Here is a 14,470-nt window from a genome sequence, read left to right as displayed (position 1 = left end):
TTATTTTGAAAACAAACAAAAAAGTTGATCCTTTCCAGTTCTGTAAATTTGTTAAACAAAAGCAGTTGTTAAATTAGGATGAACTATGAAGTTAAGTCGCAAAAAAGCACGGAATAAAGACAAAAATAAATTTAGTGCGCAACATCGGCTGCAGTATGAAGCGCCCTCACCGCGTCTCTCGCACGGAGCATGATGTCGGGCGCGTAGCATCGTCTGAATTTCTGTCCAAAATTTCCGCAGTATGCCCACTGGCGGCGCAGTTCCTAAAGCAGGATGAGAAAATTCAAGTATCGAATTCTCTAGCAAGCTGCCTGAAGGCATCCTCAAGGCGGCGACAATGGTTCGCCCTACAGCACTTATCCGCGTACCGTTTCCTGTGTTTGCAGCGGTCACCGTGATGTTCCCCTTTTTTGCCTTCGTATTCTGTGTTGTGTGGTCGCTGCTGTTCAATTTTACAGCAGTCACAGCGACGCATTGTGGGGTACGTATCTGTTCTTGTGCGGTTTAGCTGCTTCGCCGGATTTTGTTGCATGTAAGCATTGCTTGTATCGCCATGCATGTTCACGGTTTTGAAAGCTGCAATCTTTCTTTTTTTCTGCATGAGAGGCGTTACAGGTGATCGCAGGTGTAGGGAAAGCGAGGCGAAAAGACCGCAACGCATGTGGTGTAACGCATTTTAGTTGGTAGTGCATGTGTCGTATCAACTTACTGTTCACCTTCAGCCTACCTTTCGTGCATTTAGTTTTCTCTCGTTTCCGGGAGCTTTCTAATGAGGTTCAAGTGGGTATTCATTAACCAAAAGGGATGCAATGCCACTCAACGTGAAAGCTGTCGGAAGTGCGGAGAAGTGATTCTCGAGTGTTTCCCTTGTGAGTACTTTGCGTTTAGCTTGAGCTTCCTGAACTTTAACTGCAGGATTCGTTTTCCTTCGCTGTTCTTGAGCCTTGACTGCTGTTTGACGAAGCTGGGGATTTTCCTCTTCGTTGACGCTTTCCTTGTGCTTCACGTTGTCGCACTGACGAATCGGCCCTCCGACGCCGCTGTCGATCGCGGGCAAGCGCCACTCGCTCGAGCCGGGCCAACTGTTCGGCATCCATGGTGGGATAGACAGGCTCTTTGTTTGCGGGGTTACTCCCGGAGACTGAAGCTTCCTATCTTGACTAGTTTCGGTATCGGCCTGGGTGCGTGACGCCCAACGACATCGGACGGACGACATCCCAGGCCCCTGAAAGTGCTCGTTTTATCGCTCCTGCCTCTATTTTTCCCGCGCTTGGCTAGCTTGTGCCACAAACTCGCCAGGGGGTGAAAACAAACTGTTAAGATGACCATGAAGGGACGATAAATTTTTTTTTGTATTATCAGAAATTAGTCTTAAGCGGGCATTTCTTGCATTGTCCATGTCACAAGTGATAAAAAGTGTTGTTCAATTTAACAATGCAAGTTGTCAAAACAGAGTACATCTTAGAGGGGCCATGAAGACAAAATGCAAGTTTGGTTAATTGAAAAGATTGCTTCAATAAAATCACGCTAACACCAATTTTAACGCAAACTCGCTCAAATAAGCTGTAAAATGAGGAAAACCGAGAATAGTTATGCAACACCTTAGCTACTTTTGCGCACTGAACTTGTGACGTGTTGGCTCAGGCTGACAAAATCAAACTTAAATTAAGCATGGATTATAAGCTCGCACAACGAGCTGCACAGCAGTCCAGTGCGTTGGGCTTGTCTTACATGACCATGTTTTTCCAGCATACCCCAGATTTCATGAGACCATTACTGTTAACCGCAACAAAAATAAGCCAGGTACAAATTCAGTCAAAAGCAAGTGCGGTCAGTGGTGTTTGTGCGGTATCGTCGCGCCACTTCAGACAGTAAACTAAGTAATGAAACTTGTTTCGCCGTTCACCGCAGCATCAGCCAACGTACTGACATTTGTTTCAGTACTTGCCCTGGAAACGTCATGGCTGACGTCATGAAACACGATTTAGCAAGAGAATTGAAATTTCGGCTTAAACTGTTGCATTTCTCAGTGAATAAAGCATTGTTTGCTGCTGGAAAAGCGAAGGGGACACTATAAAACACCAAATATTTTGAATAAAACCAGCCTGTACTCTGTCTTCATGTTCTGTAACGACAGTTTACTGTTTTTAAATTGTAGATGGAGATGAGCGGGGAAGCGTGAATTGATTCGTAAATGCTGTTAAAGCTACATTACAGTTGAGTTGCGTTGGACCAGGAGTGGACCTCTAGATAAATTTCTTTTGTTTGGTGAAATATAGCAATGGCTGCGAACGTGCTTGCCAATAATACTGCGGCCATTCGATTTGGCAAAGAATTTTCGAACTGGTTTACAGCAGCGCAGACCAATTGTGCTCAACCAGCCCGGCATGTTTTTTTTTTCTTCCCCTGTGTCTCCCGTGTTTAAAGATCCATAAATGCCGTGAACTCGTTCTGTTTTTGCTTGCATTAGCGGTAAATCAAGCAGTGGCATTTACGTGCTGTGAGCCAAACGCCGGAACCAATGACAAGAGGGCAGCTGAATCGAACGAGACATGCATCATTATTAGAGGAAAACTCTGTGGGAGTTCAGCTCTTTGCAATTGTTTCCATAGACGTCAAGGGCTATAGAATGGTACCAGAGTTGTTCATTTTCACTACTTTGAACCACCATTTTGGAGACCATAGTAATTGCATAGTCGTTAGCTCTGTTCATGGAGATCCAAAGCGGCAAAAGCAAAACGTTCTAGTTACACTTCAATTGTGCCATCATTTCGTACGTTTATGCCCACTTGACAGCAGGTACTACCATCCAAAATCAAGGGACACTATTGAAGCCACCACACTGATTGTCTGAACTACCCACCCAATAGCAGATATGTATGGTTAAACGGAAGCATTCAACAGCTTCTTATGTTCCCCTGATGCAGTGGCTTTTTAAATTTGCTACCTGACAATATAGAATCCTGCACAGATTGCACATCCTTTCATCAGAATCTCAAAAGCCATTTTTTTTTTTATGAATGCCAACCCATGTTTCAACATTAAACTGAAGACTGGGTTAAAAACGACAATGTTCACAGAATTCTGGGGCACTCGGACAGCCCTGGATCGTCTAAATTAACCGAGATCTCTCTGTTGATGTCTTCAACTTGTAAAAGATGTGAATTTGAATTCTAGGTATTTATCTTGAGCAAGTAGGTTTGATATATTGTTCTTGGAAATGTGCTGCATGAGCCGTAATTCAAGCATCAAGCATTGCTTATTCTAAACTTTTTGCCCTTGGTCATTTTGTTTTCCTTTTCTGGGGGGGGGGAGGGGGCAGGAAGGTGGGTGAGGTGGCTATCGCCTCTTAGTATTGCCAGTGTGTATGTGTACATGGCAGCAAGTGTAAAAAAGGGGAGGCTATTAGCCATAAGGCAACCAATCGCTCGCCGGCCTTCCTTTCCAAAGAAGGCCGGCAAGAAGGCATACAAAGTTCACACTTTGTATTCCTTCCATGGATAAAACCAGTGCGAACTCAGACAAAGATGAAGGAAGTGCAACACAAGGACAGCTGCTGCACTTCCTTCGTCTTTGTCTGAGTTCGCGCTTGTTTTATCCATGAAATGTCTTTCCAACTAGCCCAGTTTGCAACCCTCTTGTATTCCTTCTCCTGGCTGACCGCACAGGTGAATGTTATTCAACAAGCTGCCTCTTTTCACTACTAGTTCAGCGCTGGACGCCAAATTTTGTGATGGAATGTTCTACGTTGCAAAAAAAAAAATTGGAAAGAAATGGCAGAGTGAAGTGCCAGCATCAGCTGCTTGTTTCGGAAGAAACAAAGCATCATGTCAAACAAGAGATAAAAGAGCTACGGTGTTTCAGTGAAACCAATAGTTATTCAGCCCTTAATGTCCTTTTGAATTCTACCTAATGTGGTTTTTGGATGAGGGAAATGTTCTCGGCTTCCATTTTGATAGTACACTGATGTGCGACTCTGTTCCGTGCAGGTGTTCAATTTCCTGCCGTCCATCAGTGCTGCCATTGGGGGCCACAACCCGCAGCGCTTTGTGTGGCGCTCGTGCATTGCGCTGCACTCCGCCCCGAGATTACTAGTGTGCGTGATGTACTACCGTTACTACCAGAGCATGCTTGACGCTCGGCACCAATATGTGTGCCGAATCGCCTGCTGCCTGAACATCGTCGAGAACCTCTGCCTGCTGGGCCTGTCCAACATTGCGTCCGTCGAAAATTATCGTAAGTAGCGTCTCTCTCTCTCTCTCTCTCTCTCTCTCTCTCTCTCTCTGTCTCTCTCTCTCTCTCTCTCTCTCTCTCTCTCTCTCTCTCTCTCTCTCTCTCTCTCTCTCTCTCTCTCTCTCTCTCTCTCTCTCTCTCTCTCTCTCTCTCTCTCTCTCTCTCTCTCTCTCTCTCTCATGCGTGCGCTCCTACACATGCACTCACACAAGGGGACGAAATTAGTTGTGATTCTTACAAAATACTGTGGGAGTATCGATGGAAGGGCAAATAGAACGCAGTTCCATAACCTTGTTAGCTTTGATCAAGTTCATGCGAGATGATCAGTTTGTCATGAATCATCATGTGCAACAAGCAGGGCACATGTGTTTTAGTGAGTAAACTAAAATATTTTCATCTATGGTTACTTACAGGCAAGATAAATGCCAAAGCAAACCTTTGAAAAGCAGTGAGACTTGGTTGAGGAATAATGAACTTGTCGTAGGTATTAATAAATTATGGGAAGGAAGCGCAGATGATTGTGGACTTGGCTATGAACTCACAATCATATTTACTGGAAGGCAGGGGTGAGCCAGTGCAATTGGCATCCATTATTTCATCATAAGTTGATTGATCGTCCGTCACTAAACAGGTGCTCTGTCGATGCAGCTAATTCGTAAAACTGAGCTTGATAGTGCATTGTTGCTGACTGAATTCATTATTGTTTCTACATGCTACTTGTATTGGGAAGACTGTCAAAAACAGCCACCTTCCTGACCATCGGGAACAAAAAGTACCTGACGGCGTTAATGTATTTTCAGCAAAACTGTATGAACTAACAAACCAGTAGATGTGTAATATCTGCAGATGCATTGCTCTCGTTACTGATGCCGCCTATGTGACTACTCAAAACTGCGGTTTCTTTTTAATTTGAAGCTGGGTGCGACAGACAGAAGAATGGTTTTTCTCTTTTTTTTTTTTGCTTTCTGCTGTTTTTGTTCTGCTGAGCCTCTGGGGCGTTGCAGATTGAGTGGTTTTTGATGGGTGCATGTCATTGGCTCTGACTAACTACCGTTGTTTGCTTTCTTGCAGCCGCCCATGAGAAGATGTTCATAATGTTCATAGTATGTTCGCTTTTGTACATGATACTGTCCTGCATCATGCCCGGGCTCGGCAGGAGGCGTGCATTAACACATCTGGTAAGCGAAATGCCGCCTGGGCTCGTAGGGCCTGTACTGATTGCCCATTTTTCTCCCGCCCCCCTTTTGCAGGAGGCAAAGTCTCTGAGGACGAAGAAGCAATTCACATCAGGGTCCATTCTTCTGTCCCTTCTCTGCTGTTACTTCTTCATTCGGCACGCTAAATATTGTGAAGCAGGAAGTAAGTTCTTTCCACCATGGGATTAGTTTAACGCGATTGCGGTCGCAATGTGACCGGAGTTCACTCCTAGCACGAGTGCACAGTTCTAAGCAAACTGACTAGTGCGAGATTGCACTGGTCCCACCCACTCCTGTTCTTTTGCATTCGGCAGTTGATTGCGTCCGTGAACAGCCCAGCAATATGAAAGTTCCACACGCCCGCATGTAGGAGGAGCATGCTTAGAGAAAGTGTTGGCACTCCTGAGTAGATGGCAGCATGTGTCTATTTGGAACAGCCGTCACTGCTAATTTAAAGATTCGAAGGGCTGAAACTTAGAAGTTCGTACCGATGATGGCTGCACCGAGATGTTTGCAATTGGGCTGGACTTTGCACCACGAGGGGCTAGGGTTTAGTGCGTGGTCCCAGCGGGGAGTGGAATGAGGTGAAGTGCAGTCTTAAATAAGGATCTGTGAGAAAGGAAAATGCACTGCTGGTGTGGTGTCACTTCCTTTGAGAAACATCCGGAACTTTCACGTGTTTTTGTGGGTGCCGCTATTGCTGGGGTGCGGTACGTGTTGTGAGGGGATGAGCGCGTAATTTGAAATTGCTCCAACAAAATTGGCGTGGTGCTGCTTTACACACTGTTGTTGCTAGGTGTCTGCACGCCACCCATTGCTATGAATGGCGCAGTTGCTACGACGCGCTGCATGCTGAGGGATGAGCGCATGAGCGCATCATTTGCTAGGGTGGAAGTGTTTGGATTGGAGAAGCAGTTGGCATGATGTTCACAGAGAAACCAGAGGTAACCAACAGTTTTAAGCCATATGTGCTATTGTGATTGGTCTGAGTGGCACATTTTGCACATATCACATATCCTGCACAATAATTTGACGAATAATTTGTCCAAAATTCTTTCATGTAATAAAAATTCCAGCCAACCGTATTCAAAGTTCACCCTGCACACTTGTTTGGGCCGGTTCAGTTTCTTCCTCAGCATTTAGATTTTAAAACTGGAGGTGCAACTTGTTATAGACCTTGTTAATATAGAAAGTCTTCATGGAAGTGAGTCTTTTAAAACTTTCTGAAATGTTTGTGCCTTTTAATGCGTAAACTTTGTTTTTATATCGACATCAGCCAGTGCAACAAGGCACCAGGTTTATAGGACTTCATTGTGTCAGTTCTACAGACAGTACGACCGATAAACTTGTGTCAGTGTTCTCTTTGTGTTTTCTTTAATGTTGCTGTATTGCTAGAAAGCTTTTAGGTGTACCAACTTAGTGCATTGCGACTGGTTAGCTGCACCTTTGAGCCCTGCATAGGCTTTTAAGACGGGTCTTTGACCTGCCCTTCTCCCTTGTTTGTTTGTTTTTTTCCTTTTCCCAGTGTACACGCTGTTTGCGGCGAGCGAATACATTGTGGTGCTATGCAACATGGGTTTCCACATGACTGCCTACTGGGACTTTGCGGACAAGGCCTTCCACGTTTCGGACTTGGTGATTGAGACTACCTCGGAGGACAAGGTCAGCTGAGTGACGGGGGAGCAGTGCTGCGACTGGGGAACCAAAGTCCCCGGGAGGGAAGGGGAGGCTCGTTGCTGTGGGCTGTCCCGCGTGTCGTTGACCTGCGCCGACGTCCTGTGCTTGCAGGTTTTCATTTGTGATCACTTCGTGCGAGGAATTTTCGAATCTCAGTCAAATCCCGCGTTCGGATGCGACGTGCAAGGATCTAATCTATTAGTGGCCTCTGTGCCCAATGCAATAGACGAGAAGCAGATTGCTGGTACAATGTTGGCTCTACTACATTGCAGTGTCCTTGAGGCAGCTATACTTGGTGCATATATTTGTTTGCAGTGTATGTTAGTTTGATAACACTAGGCAGTTCTTTGTGCATGTTAAGGAAGTACTGACACCAAATTTTTTCTTTTTGGTTTTTAAGCTGTAAACAATACCTTTTTATCCAGTAATGATAAAAATCAAACCAAAAAAGTGGTCAGTGTAGCGGTAACTGCAGCACGTTCATTTCAACTAGTTTTGGTTTGGTTGGTGGGAGCACTGATAGCATTGTGGAGCACTGTGCGCGTCGTGGCGGGCCAAGCATTCTAATGCAAAAGCATTAAACAGCACATTGAGTGAAAAAGCCAGCGTTAGCGTTGCTGTCCATATCAGCGAAATGGCTTGTAGACCGCCTGTCTTTGAAGCATTCCATAGCGTGAGGTGTTACATAGTACGTGCTTAAACTTGGCAGCAGTGAGAGGTGGCCATTACATTGCAGATGAAGTAAGGGAGCGGTAAAACGCAGGCAGGCAAGCGAACAGACAGGTAGCAATATCCACAGTTGTCGTCAACTGTCCCAATGCAAGGTGGCAGGAGCTAGCAATGGTGCACCATGTAGAAGATAGATAAAATTCATCCGAAAGCGTATGGCTAAAGCAGACCACAACGCAAATCTTCTCAAGCAGCAAGAGATGAAGCCCTTCAGGAAAGTGGGGAAGAAGTGTAGCATCTCAGGTGTCTAATTGAAAATGAATGCTTTGCATTTAGAATCCTTAAGTGCCTACGAATACTCCGACTTTTACAGCACAGCTGTGTATGGCTATAGTTTGGCCAAACCTCTGTCCGTCGATAAACATTGTGGAATAAGAATTTTCATCAGCAGAAGAGCCAGTGTAAAGAGGGTGTATACGCTTGTGTGGCTGAAGGGGGCACATGGGTCTTTGGGACCGAAAAATTGCCCCCCCCCCCCCTTTTTTTTTTAGTGTATCGTTTTTATTTTGATCTGCACAGTTTTTCCTCCAAAAATTTCGTACGTGGAACGGTACCAGGTACTTATAAAAGCCACAGAGGCCCGATTTCAACAAAGAAATAACAGTATAAATGTGGTTTAAGGGGGCCACACATAAATGTGGAAATAAATGCTCTGTAGCTCTCAATATAACATAGGTATTTTTGAAAAGGAAATCATACTGAAATCGGCCGCAAAGACGGCGCTCCTATCATTACGGCGGGTTTTACTTACTCGTCATAGTTAGCTCGCAGTGAAATTGTAACGTGGCCATCTGCAAAGGGGGTGTGGTTGCAGAAAACTGCTGTAATGGTTGTTTTGTCTTCATTATCTCGAAACAATTATCTGCTAAGACGACTCTAACATTATGTCGAGTTTCATCTACTTTTCATAATCACGTAGTTCACAGTGAAGTTCTAAATATTGTGGAATTCCCGTCTGAACCAATAAAGCTTTGCTGGTCTTCTAATCTTCAATGCAGAGGAAGGGCTATAAATTTTTGGGGTTTTTGCTGAAGCGCTTGGCGACATGGCACCATGTATCATTTGGCAGAGACAGGGCTTGTGGCAACTGCTCGACTGCGGGAAACCGGGAAAAGGAATTTGCAAGTTCATGTAAATAGTCACCATTTACTGGGTTTAATTCTTATTCGGGACAAATTTTTTCTTTGTTTCTGGTCTGCTGGAAGGCATCTCCAGAAATTGCTTGAAGGTATCTCCAGGAACTACCGAAGCCGTCAGCACTCCTTTAATACATTACGATTCTGAATTTGGTGTCAGTACTCCTTTAATAAGGGGGCACATGGGCCTTTGATCTAAAACTTTATTTTGTACAGTTATGATGATAAACATTGGAACACGTATGTAGTTTTTCATTCTGATGGTAGATATGAAATGTGTTTTTGTGTAAAACAACTATACATTCAGATTTATTTGGATTTTTATATTTGGTATTTCGGTGGCGTTTTAAAAACAACTGGTAGAGTGATGCTTCTGAACAAGTTACCAGTGAAGTGTGCACAAATTAAGTTGTGCAATAAGACTAACAGTACCATTCTATCTGGTCTGTAGCACAAGTTGCGACCGTTTGAAGTTTGGGCTTGGTAGGCAAAACCGATTTTTCTTTTACGCAAAAACAAATTTTGCTTTACACAGCAACAAATTTCTTAACTACAATCAGAATGAAAAACTACATATATCCCCCAATTTTTATCATCATAACTGTAAAAATACAGTTTTTTGGTTTAAGACCAGTGTGCCCCCTTTAAAAAAAGTTAATTGTACAGGTGTAGAAATGAAACCTTTTTTTGTGATGTTAGAAACCCAGTTTCAGTCACAAAGTTAAATAAGAAAATCTGTGACACAAAAGCAATGTTGAGGTGGTTTTATCCGCTCATTTTTTTGATGGGATGCTTCAAACAGTATGTGTGAGTTAGATCTAAACGTTTGTGGTGTGAATGCACTCATGTCGTGTTATCTTGATGGTCTGAGAGCCCAACCAGGTTGTTTGCCAATTTGCAAGCCATTTGGACTCTTTTCATTTGCAATATGTACAGCAATATGACTATCGCAACTATATATGGCTTGGGAATTAACTGAAGGAAGCTTGTGCTGGCAAAGGAAGCACTAAAAATGCGATAGTTCGATTTTTAAAATCAAGGGTTTTGTTCGAGAGCACGGTGATAAGATGTGAGTAATGGGCTATTTTATAATTAGCGTGCTGCTGTTAGTTTTCATCATCAGCTATATAATTTCAGCCCAAAGTATCTTAACTTTACCCAAGCACAAGCCTTTTACCATGTGCTTATTTTTATATTATACACTTGTTCTAAGTAATGAAATCTCGTGCAGAAAATGCATCTGCAGTGGCATTCTGAACCTTTGTTTGTTCTGTGTAAATGTGACACTTGTTTTACGGTTGCGAACTTACGTAAAGTTTACTTTTAAAGCTTTAAATGTGAATAGCGTTAGCCTCTGTGGCCGTTATTGCCACAGCGGCTTAAAGGTTCCGAGACATGCGACACAAAGTGTCCATTTGAGACGTCTTGTTACTTGTTATCACAGGCCTTGCCTTCTACTAAGTTGGAAAACTTGTTATACTATACACACTTTGTTTATTTCTTTATTTTTAAGTACTTCTTTATTTAGTTCTATGTGTCTGGTACTTGGTGGTTTTATCTCCTTTTCTTGTGCACTTTTTGCAATAACGGGCCTAACTTTTTAACATTTACAAGCACCTTGTCACGTAGTAGAACCTTGTTAATATGTGTTTGTATTTGCCATTTGTTCGGGTTAAAATGCACTTTTGCACCCCTGACCTGGTTTCCCCAAGCATTGTCGTAACTGGTTAAACTGCACTACCGGTTTTTGTATGCAGTGTTCCATCCTCCCGGTTCGGTTACTTCATTGCAGTGCCAATGTGCTATGGACACTACTACGGAAACAATTGTTTTGTGTGTTGGAGGATCGAAATAGTTTTTCTCTTTTTTAACCCACCACGCCTGTTCACCCCGATGGCTATTTCCTTTCCTGAATTTAGCACTTCAGTGATGTAGTTTCGAAGGAAGAGCTGCTTTTTTTTACTTTTGAGGCGGCCAAACTAGCGAAACCCTACTGCTCGTCATAATTAGGGCAACGCAACCTCTTGCGCCTTCCTTGAGACAGCTATTCGACATATGGAGTTGCAAACTGAATGAATTGTGTTATTGAGAATAAATGTTTAGGAAAATTCAATTCCCCCCTCCCCCCCCTAGATACTGCACTACTAAGCTTACTTTACCACAATGGGGGGTCCAGATTCTGGAGCAAAGTTTCATGACTGATACACATTTGAAGAACTCTGGTCTTGACATGTCCAGGGTACAGCCATAGCCAGGAATATTTTTCGGGTGGTGTTATAGTTAATTATCACAAAATAATAGGTATTACATATTAATTGTTAATAATGATGTTCATAATGATCTCATTCTAGAAAAAATGCATTTTGAGCTCATTTTTAAAGTGCAATGTACAGGTATTTACACACACATGTGGTTAGCACGAGATTGCAAGTATATTTAGAAACGGCAATGAAACGGCACCATTTAAGTCAAAATAAAGAGTTAAGCTTCTAGCGAGACAGCTACGAGTCTTATGGAGATCTGAATGCTGCGCAAAGGTACAAAAGCGTCTTCAGACAGCTTAGGTGGTGATGTCCCAGAGGCGTTGCTGCTACCTGTCTGCGTCCCAGCGCTTATGTACATAAATGAGAGCGTCTTGTTAGTTATACAATGTTATATCCGCACTTTTAGTTCAGTGCATGCAGACAGACGCACAACAATAGCTTTAGCTTAGTGACGCCATCTGGTTTTCAGAGCAAGAACCATTTTTGTCAGCATTCCTGCACTCTTATTTCTTCTTTTCATTTTACATGTCAATGTTGTACATAAATAGCATTGGCAAAAAAAAAACGGCTGGGGGGGAGGGTGCAGCGCTCAAAATTTGGGGGGTGTTCTGATAACAAAACACTCCCCCTGGCTACGCCCCTGGTCCATAGTAGTGTTGCAGCCGCTGCATTCTAAAAACTGCGATGAAGGCTAGAGTGCTATACTTGGGCACAACTTAAGGACGCAATCGGAAGTTGCTGCTGTGCCTCGTCACCGCAGCCGGATGTTACTCTGCGCGGTGCAAGTGGTGTGTTGCTGGGAATATTTTGAACATGGCACGAGCCTTTTCCCTGATTTTTTAGACGTAATATGCTGATAAATTACTGCGGCGACGACAAACTACGCGAGAAAATGAAGACAATATCATGCATTCATAGCAATCTCCTTTCAAAATGCGCGTCCCCGTTGACATCCGGGTCTATCGCTTAGGCAGAGACACGAGCTATTTCCACTCTTAACTTGTTCCCCGCAATAAACGGCCCGGTGTACTACTTTTTTTATGGTTGCACGTGGGTTACAGCTGTGTTTAAGAGGTCGTGCACTTTGGCCGCTCTAGTCAGTGATGCAATGGCTCCTTGTCGCATTGCCACATTTAGTAGCATAGGTCCGACTTTGTGCCTTGGGCCAGGCCTATGTGTGAGGCTACATGCTTGCCATAGACCTAACAGCATTCCTATAAAGTCGACGTCAAGTTTGGTCTATGCTGGTTACAAATCTGGCCTCCAATGGCACCAGAGTGCTCATCAATAGGACGTTTTTTTGGGGTACTTGGCTGGCATAGCCTAGATATGCACTTGGTGTTTGTACAATTATCACCCGCATTTTGATCTTGGTGACAGGCTGAAGTGCTCTTCACCAAGCATTTAGCCTAGAACAGTCAGTCTGAGCATTTGAAAATCATTCTTCTCAATGCTGGTTAGGATCTGTCACTTATGCATCAAATCATTTTTTTTTTTTTTTTTTTTTCTGAAATATCGATTTCTTCATTTTGGGAACTTCCAAATTCTCATCCTTTACAAGCAGTGTCCCAACTTCATGAACTACATGCACCAAATTTTCTGCATGATTCAGTGATGCAGTGTTTCATTGTTTTGAGTACGACCCATTTGATATAATTATGTAAATTAAGAAAAAGAACAAAGGTCTTTTGCTGTATCTATGTGCCATTTTTAACTGATTCGGAGCACGAGGGATAAAGCCAAATAATTGTGCCACCAAAGCACTAAGTTGATTGTCCGCGAGTTGACGTCTATGCATTTAAGCATCTTGGAACTCTGTCTAAAGCCCATTTTTACTTTTGTTGTTGTGGCTCTGCACAGTTATGCCAAGCCTTGTTTTTCTTGTTACTACTGTGACTGTTCCATAATAAAAGGGAGTTTTCTGCAACTGGAAATGCCGGACTGCTTGTCACTTTCATGCTAGATGCCGTCAAAGATTATAAACGTGATGCTCGAAGCTGGAGAGGCAAGGTGCTCAAGATCAAACCCAGGATTCAAGACTCGATTATAATTTAATCGTTAATTTTTCCTGGAGAACTCAGATGCTGCCAATGTGGAGCTTGCTAGAGTATTGCAAGCAAAGGTGTTTCAGAATAAGCCCAAAGCTTCACAAAAAGAATGTGCTGGGGAAACTAAAACTATCGAGTTAAAGGTTCTTAATTTTATGGCATCTTTATGTATAGCAGCGCAAGTTTTAAAGCTGAACTTCTTAGCTTATACATCAGCACCGCAGAATCGACCATGCTTTACAACCGCTGGATCAGCGATAGTAAAGTTGTCTCAAGGTTGAAGTCAATGCTGGGCACGAGATTCTTGGCTGTGCACTTAACTATGCAAGACGGCTGGTGGATTACAAACAGGTTTATATTGTTACATACACCGTAGTGACGCATTTGAGGAAGAACAACCGTATCTCCGGCTCTGTCTGCCTTTGCACAAAATTCACGTAAGGAGCACTGATGTCAGTTTGCTGCTTTAAAAAAAAATGTTTTTTTGCTTCAGACTATTTTCAGGTGACCCCTAACGAAACAAGTGGAATTTAAACCGACATGATTGCTTAGTAATTCACCAGACACCATATTAACACTCAAGTTTTTCAAAAAGCTTTGGCAATTTCAGGTATTAAAATCTCTGCATGCTAGATAAGTGCCTTACATTTCCTTTACTGCAGACTTGAAGCCTCGGAAAAGCTTACATGCAATTACATAAGCCCCCATTCCCTTGCAGGAACTGCTTCTGTCGACGAACCACAACGTTTGATTCGCTGCGTCCAAGAAATCTCGGGGCACCTAACATGATCATTAGTCAAGGACGAATGCACCGTCAACATTCCTTTCACCTGCACGTGCAAGATGCCCTACATTTGGACTTCTGCGTATTTAGGGTGAACAACAAGATGCAGTTTGCATTCGCGTAGTGGTGTCTGCAAAGTGTCGTCTTCCCACGCGAGATTATGTACTTCGGCTATATGCATGCACGAAGCAGTGTTGTAGCATATCTCTCTCTTAAGAGGAAGGCCAGTTTTTAAAGTGCACTGTGATACTGCCACAGCTAGAGCTGTCATTTTATGCAATTGTCACGTCCGATAAGCGTTGGGGACCACACTGAAGTGTTCAATAAAATTGCTACATTTCTTTGGAAGTTGCATGCGCTGTGCACCTTTAACTATAGTGTAATAAAATGTGTACACCGTTGC

At 43.3% G+C, this 14,470-nt stretch overlaps 1 protein-coding gene across 3 annotated transcripts; it reads left to right on the top strand.

The window, feature by feature from the left end:
* Nucleotides 1–148: 148 nt before the first annotated feature.
* Nucleotides 149–14,469, top strand: Pgap2 (Post-GPI attachment to proteins 2). 3 transcript variants are annotated; one of them, XR_013323484.1, is made up of 7 exons: nucleotides 149–481; nucleotides 3,990–4,236; nucleotides 5,305–5,411; nucleotides 5,484–5,592; nucleotides 6,955–7,091; nucleotides 13,777–13,893; nucleotides 14,002–14,469. XR_013323484.1 is itself a non-coding variant. In XM_077703208.1 (6 exons), the coding sequence occupies exons 1-6, from the start codon at nucleotides 338–340 to the stop codon at nucleotides 14,032–14,034; spliced, it is 636 nt and encodes a 211-aa protein (XP_077559334.1). In that variant the 5' UTR covers nucleotides 149–337; the 3' UTR covers nucleotides 14,035–14,469. The 3 variants fall into 3 exon arrangements, 2 of the variants coding, with proteins under 2 accessions (XP_077559334.1, XP_077559333.1); XM_077703208.1 differs by lacking the exon at nucleotides 13,777–13,893 and having other exon boundaries at nucleotides 149–340; XM_077703207.1 differs by lacking the exon at nucleotides 13,777–13,893 and having other exon boundaries at nucleotides 150–481.
* Nucleotide 14,470: the final 1 nt, after the last annotated feature.

This window comes from Haemaphysalis longicornis, unplaced genomic scaffold (assembly GCF_048455015.1).
Source record: "Haemaphysalis longicornis isolate Haplotype H1 unplaced genomic scaffold, Haemaphysalis longicornis Haplotype H1 scaffold_3, whole genome shotgun sequence".
Lineage (NCBI taxonomy): Eukaryota > Metazoa > Arthropoda > Arachnida > Ixodida > Ixodidae > Haemaphysalis > Haemaphysalis longicornis.
The sequence above is the reverse complement of the archived record's forward strand: the minus strand, read 5'-3'. Positions and strand labels throughout refer to the sequence as shown.

Bases quoted from the DNA above. Each gene is read 5' to 3' on its own strand.
- Pgap2 (XM_077703207.1), top strand. From the start codon at position 338: ATGGTTCGCCCTACAGCACTTATCCGCGTACCGTTTCCTGTGTTTGCA. The intron at 4,237-5,304 runs GTAAGTAGCGTC...GCTTTCTTGCAG, and splicing joins TGCGTCCGTCGAAAATTATC to CCGCCCATGAGAAGATGTTC. The intron at 5,412-5,483 runs GTAAGCGAAATG...CCCCTTTTGCAG, and splicing joins GGCGTGCATTAACACATCTG to GAGGCAAAGTCTCTGAGGAC.